Source organism: Onychomys torridus, chromosome 5, assembly GCF_903995425.1.
Source record: "Onychomys torridus chromosome 5, mOncTor1.1, whole genome shotgun sequence".
NCBI lineage: Eukaryota > Metazoa > Chordata > Mammalia > Rodentia > Cricetidae > Onychomys > Onychomys torridus.
In genome coordinates this window covers 36684162-36690161 of record NC_050447.1, presented here as the reverse complement: position 1 = coordinate 36690161, position 6000 = coordinate 36684162, and the positions used below count along the sequence as shown (strand labels likewise).

The window sequence follows — 6000 nt, the reverse complement described above, 5'->3', positions numbered from 1 at the left end:
AGCTAAAGCAGTTCACATTGTTTTTCTTGAATACTTTCTGCCCATTTTTAAATTAACAAAACAAAACAAAATGAAAAATCTTTTCTGGAACAAAGGGAAAAAATATATATATATATAAAACAATGATTCTGAGAACAGAACAAAGTGTGAGCGATTGACCTGAGAATAAAAAGACATTACATTTCTTTTCTTTTTTTTTTTTTCCTTTAGCAAGCCATTGGTATCTGAATGCTAAGATAGCAAGAAATTTAAAACTGTAACAAGGTGGAGTGCTTTCCCATACAGTGCATGCCGGGCTCCTCTGTGCTATCAAGGTGGGGCAGTTCTCGAAAGGGGCAAATATACAAGGGGTTTAAGCTCCAACGACAATAGGCAGGCCCTGCGGACTTCAGTTTCCCAGACCAATAGTACCTTCAAAAGGACACAATGTAACAGGGTTAGGGTTTGTGTTTTCCTTTTTTAATATTAAAAAAAAAAAAAAAAAAAAAAAAAAAAGGAACAAGGATGTAAAATCACCGGCATAGATAGGTATATGGGAAAACAACCCACGCTTTTTCTTTTTTTTTTTTTTTCCTTTTTTTTGTTTTTTGTTTTTTTGTTTTTTTGGTTAGAAGCTTTGGAATTGCAGTTAGTCTATTTTTGAAATTGGTTTGTTATTAATTTTTTTTATTTAAATTCATTTGTAATTGTTCATCTTCAAAGCTTACAATCTGAAGGTGTCCGTTCCTACACTGGTCAGACCACTGTCCTTGGGGCAGCTGGGGTCTTTGGGACCCTCCACCGGGCTCGCCGGTCCGTCGGACTTTTGGCTGAGATCTGTGTCAGACTCCTCCGAATAGTCGTCTGTTGGCATCGAGGGCTGAACCCCTGAGGTGCTGCATGAACTTGAGGTAACCGTTGAAGATGAGGAGAGAGGAGGAAAAGAAGGGGGCTTCGCGGCTGAAGCCCGGGAGCCCACTGGCGGCCAAGACTTCCTGGAGGCGTGGGGGGAAGCGGACGAGGACGGGGCGGCCGACGGGGGAGGGGGGCTGTCGTTTGAGTGAGCGGCAGACTGCGAGGTAGATGCGGTGCTAGGATCGGGGAAGCAGGCAGAGTGAGGTAATAAACTAGGGTGCTCTTTGGCGTTTCTTGCTGCTCTCGTGATTGTTCTGTGTTTGTGCAAGGCCGACTCGAGATGCTGACTCAGCGCTTCCTCCCCGCAGAGCGCGCTCTCGCACGCCAGGCAGTGGTATGAGCCGCCGCCGCCGCCGCCGCCGCCGCCACCGCTGCCGGTGGGGACGTGAAGCACCATCTCTTGCAGGTTCACCACAGACTGGCCGAAGAAGCAGAGGGACTTCAGGTGGCTCCTGGCCGCCTCCTCGTCGCCGAAGCCCGCCTGGCACTTGCGGCAGACCAACTTGTACTGCACCTTTGGAACAATGAAGGGGTCACAGAGGGAGTCCGCACTTTTGCTTTCTGCTTCTGGCTCTTCGGGGGGTTTCGGCAGGAGGGGGGACACCTCACGGGGGACGTTTTTCTGCTCTTCTGGTTTAGGGGATTCTTTGGCAGGGTCTTTGTCTGGGGAAGCAGCCCCCTGGGGGACTGGGGTTTGGCTTGCTTTGGGCTGCTGCTGCTGCTGCTGCTGCACTTTTTGTTGTTGTTGCTGCTGCTGCAGTTGCCGCTGCTGCTGCTGTTGCTGCTGCTGAATTGCCTCCTGCAGACTCTGCTGGTATTGCTGGTACTGCTGCAGTAGTGAGCCTGGGGACAACCCCATCAGGGCCTGCGACAGGGCAGGGCTGTAGGGGAACAGGCCTTCCATGCCATACATAGGTTGCAGGTACCCGCTCTGCAGGGCGCCAGGGATCTGGGGGGCATAATAAGGAGAAAAGCCTGGTACGAAGTAAGGAAGGAACTGGCTAGTGAGCAATGCTGTGGGGTCTGAAGTCAAGGCCGCCTGCAGGGCCTGCAGCTGAGCAGGGTCCACCGCGTACTCCATGGCGGGCAGTGGGGCTGAGATGGTAGCTGTAGCCGCTGTAGGGGCCTCTCCTTTCTCCTTCTTGGGGACAGGTAGGGGCTCCCCTTTCCCTTTATGTGCCTTTTCCTTCTCCTTTCCTTTCTCACCGTCCTTGTCTTTGCGTTGCTGTTGCAGGGGGAGCTGTGGCGTGGGTATCGGCTGGGCTGCTGGCGGCGGCGGAGGCTGCTGCCCCTGTGGCTGCGGCTGCTGGGGTGGTTGTGGTTGCTGAGAGGCCATTGCCATGGTTGCTTGTGCTGGGGTCGGGGAGCTCAGCGAGGCTGAGGACGGTTTATTTGGTAATCCAGATGTGGGGAGGCCGGGGGAAGGAACTGTTGTGCTGGGCAGACCCATCAAGTTCGGTTTGGGAGACGTTAAAGCTAAAGGGAATGGAGACACAAAGAAAAATCACCGTCAGTCCAGGGGTGGGGAGCCAGAAATTCAAGGGGCTGCACCTGTGCCTCCGGCACTGTCACAGATGTTTAAACCCGAAGGGTGGTCCTCTCACGGCCAGGGTTGTCAACAGGTGTACCCTGCCATGTGTAGGGTTAGCTGGCCCAAGGACCTTAATCAAGTCACCGACCTGGGCCAGCTTCCATACTTCTCCATTCCCACTATCAACACTCACTAGCTCCCCTTTCCCTTGCCACATGCTTCCGGATCCCATTCATTTTGTCCAGTACAAACTAGCCTGGCGGGAGGCCCCCAGACCAGCTTCTAGCAACTGGGACTCATGTAAACCAAAAGCCGGCATCAAGTGCCTCAGACAGAAAGCAGGAATCCTGGCAGCGCCCCAAGCCACATGGACAAACAACCGTTTCTGCATGTGTCCCCATCATCCTGCACCACTGCAGCTGAGTGGATGGATGCTTTAGGAGGGCAGAGAGAAGATGGATGAGAAGGTAGAGGAAGAGCCCAGGAAGAAAGAAAACAATTCCTTCAGGGAAAATTGCTCTAGTGTCTTGGTTCAGCTGATCTGCAGCAGTATGTCTGTGGAGTAAGACACACCATCTCCTCTTGCCTCTGTGTAAACAGCACACAACAGGTTGGGGTTGTAGACACTCGGGGTGACACCCTCAGTTCCCAAGGTATCACAGCCTATCCTGCCCGCTACTCTTGTTTTTGCTTACTAGTGATCATGGTCTGTAATGCTGGGACCATACAAAGTATAGTCCTATGTATCTCTGATCTTGTTCAACCCTAATCCATCACAACACACAACAACGTTACCCACCCTAGGGCCTATGGGCTTCACAACTGTCCCTTGCATGAAGACTGGGTCCCAGAGTGACGAAACAGAGTATCACCACAGATGGTATACCAAGCTTCAGCGATGATAAGAAGACATGTGCTGGGAAGGGACAGAGTTCCCTGGGCAATGGACAATGCTGAGAAAAGGCAAGCGTCAGAAAACACAGACCTCGGAACACCTCCGCCTTTACTACAGCTGAAACACCAGACAGTGTATCACAGGACACGGCACCATTCCTCAGCATTTGACCAGGACTACCTTCTCCCAGATAACTGAGGTAGAGGTTGCATAACACGACACTGTCTTCATGAGGAGGAAAAAAAAAAAAACAAGAACCACAACAACAAAACGCTCTGAAGCCCAGAGTTGGATGAAGACTGTGTTCATTTTCAACCTGAATGATACAGTGTATCAAAACCTCCAAGTTACAGAAGCGAAGAGCAAGGTTGCTCCATGTTGCCAATCCCTGGAGAAGCAACGCTTCCCTCCGTACAGCCACTGAGGGCAGCTCATCCAGTTTCCTCAAGGAATACGAGGGACTGAAGGCTTGTGGGCTGAGCGGGGATTATAAAGCTTAGGGCGTGGCTTTCTGTGTGCTGGTGGACAGTGGGCCTGTTCCAGGTTTGAGGTCTGGGACCAGTGCCAATAGGAATGTCTGTAGATTTGCCCACGCCCATGGCTTCACGCTTTCCAGGGAAAGGTTCAAGTCAGAAGGGCTCATGTGTGTTCAACTGATGGACTACCAAGAGATTCCGCCTTTAAGGAACACTTACTGAACCCCTGCTATTTACCAAGCTCTGCACAGGCTGCACTTGCACACTACTGTCGTAATGTCGGCTTTCTGATCTGTAAGATCAGAACCGGGCAAGGTACTTTATCCCCCTGAAACTCAGTTACTGTGGAGTCGGACTGACCTTGTGTGGATCGCGGCTGACACACATCAGATGCGTGACCTTTGGTTCCCTAGCAGATTTCTTAGAACCTCAGCCTTCTATAGCAGAAGACTGCAGGCACTACATGAATGAGCGCGTGCAAAGAGTTTAGCACCAGGCGTGGCATACAGTCACTGCGTGACAAACACAAGTTCCTTGCTTCCCAGTCCAGGTCCAGTGCTTCTACGAGCGGCAATAGCTGAGGGGCTGGTAGCTGGGGGAGGCCTGGCTACCCTGATGATGAATAGCACAGCTCTGTATCTCCAGTCCACTTAAGTGGTCAGAAACTGAGCAGCACATATACCCACTGACTGACTGGAAGAGCCCAGAGGCCTGGGTGGGAGTTCCAGCTTCTATCCTAGCTTGCTGAATGGTCTTGACCTCTCTGGGCCTCAGATTTCTCATCTGTAAGACATTCTAAGTCTCCTTTAAAAATTCTTATTATCTTTTGTGTGTGTGTGTGGGGGGGGGGGTGTTCATGTGCTAGCGTGGGTATGTGAAGGTCAAGGGACATTTTCTAGGAATCGGTTCCCGCTGTTTCGCTGTTGAAGCAGGGTCTCTCTTATGCCTGCCCAGCTGTATCCAGGTTAGCTAGCCCATATGCTTCCAGGTGACTCCTGTCTCCACTTCTCATCTGGAATCTTGGGATTACAGATGTGTGCCAATGTATCAGCATTTTTTGTGGGTTCTGGGGATCAAAACCAAGTCATCAGGTTGGCATGGCAAGTGCTTTTTTTCACCCAAGGAGCCATCTTGCTGGTCCTGATTCTCCTGTTCTTACATCCTTATACGCTGGTATAGCTTACTCTCCTGCCAGTGCCCTAGGCTGCAAGGACCATTCGAATGTCCAACCACTTGCCATGATTTGTCTCCTGGCTTCAGCATCAGTCTGCAATATGTCTACGCCAACCGCCTCTGCCTTAATGCTTTCTTTCCCTGTTCCCTTTGGTAGGAAACCGAGAGCGGGAATGCAGGAGCTTATGCTCTGTTAAACACTACCAACACTATTCATTTAACTAGCACTGCTCTAGGAAGCAACTCAAGCTTCGGGAAGACGAGGCGGCCTTAGGAGGGTCAGGTGTGTGTGCTGGTTAGCATAGACCTTTGTAGAGGGGACGTGCTAGCATGTGCCTAATCCTCACAGGATGCCGGAGAGGAAGGTCCAATTTAAGAAGGCCGAGAAGATGGGTGAAGACAGATGAGGAGAAACAAGGAAGGGATGTCTGTCGGAAGAACTGCGGAAGTCCCCGTCTTTAAGAGAGTCCGTACAAGCAGCAAACTGTGCGGTTCCAGGTGAGCAAGAGTGAGGGAGGATCAAAGAACAGCTGAGGATCCCTAGAGCGCACATTCGTCATTTGTCTGAAAGATTAAATGTTTTCATGTCCAAACTAAGAACCAAATTACCCAGGACAAGAGTCCTGGTCAGTGAACTCTAAGAGACAGCCTCTGTAAAACTAGTCACTGTTCTGAACTGAAGAGAACCGTGGAGGAAGCACCCAGCATGGAAGGGCAGCTTCCTGCTCTCCAAAGGTGGGCAGGGGCTGCATGCCTGAGGACAGAGGGTTGATTTCAACTCTCTCCAGCCAGGTGCTGCGGGCTCCAATTCGGTCTTGGGAAACAACGGGATTGCCTAGCTATTTATAACAAATACATGAGTGGGATCGCAGGACCACAAGGTTGGAAATTAGTATGCCCGATGTTTCTTAGTAATGGACACCCTGAGTGACGTCAGAGGAGATACTCTGAAGTGGCATTTCCATCCCAGCACAGGGGAGTCCAAGGAATCCAAGTCCCCACTGGCACTGGGGAGGCATGGCTGGATGGGA

General features: G+C 51.0%; 1 protein-coding gene across 1 annotated transcript in view; it reads right to left on the bottom strand.

Moving 5' to 3' along the window:
- Positions 1–505: 505 nt before the first annotated feature.
- The window catches only part of Zfhx3 (zinc finger homeobox 3), a 239973-nt gene continuing 234478 nt past the window's right edge, over positions 506–6000 (bottom strand). Inside the window, exon 10 of the mRNA XM_036187532.1 lies at positions 506–2370. Within this exon, the coding sequence (XP_036043425.1) occupies positions 704–2370 (1667 nt within the window). The 3' untranslated portion in view covers positions 506–703. The remainder of the gene's footprint in view (positions 2371–6000) is intronic.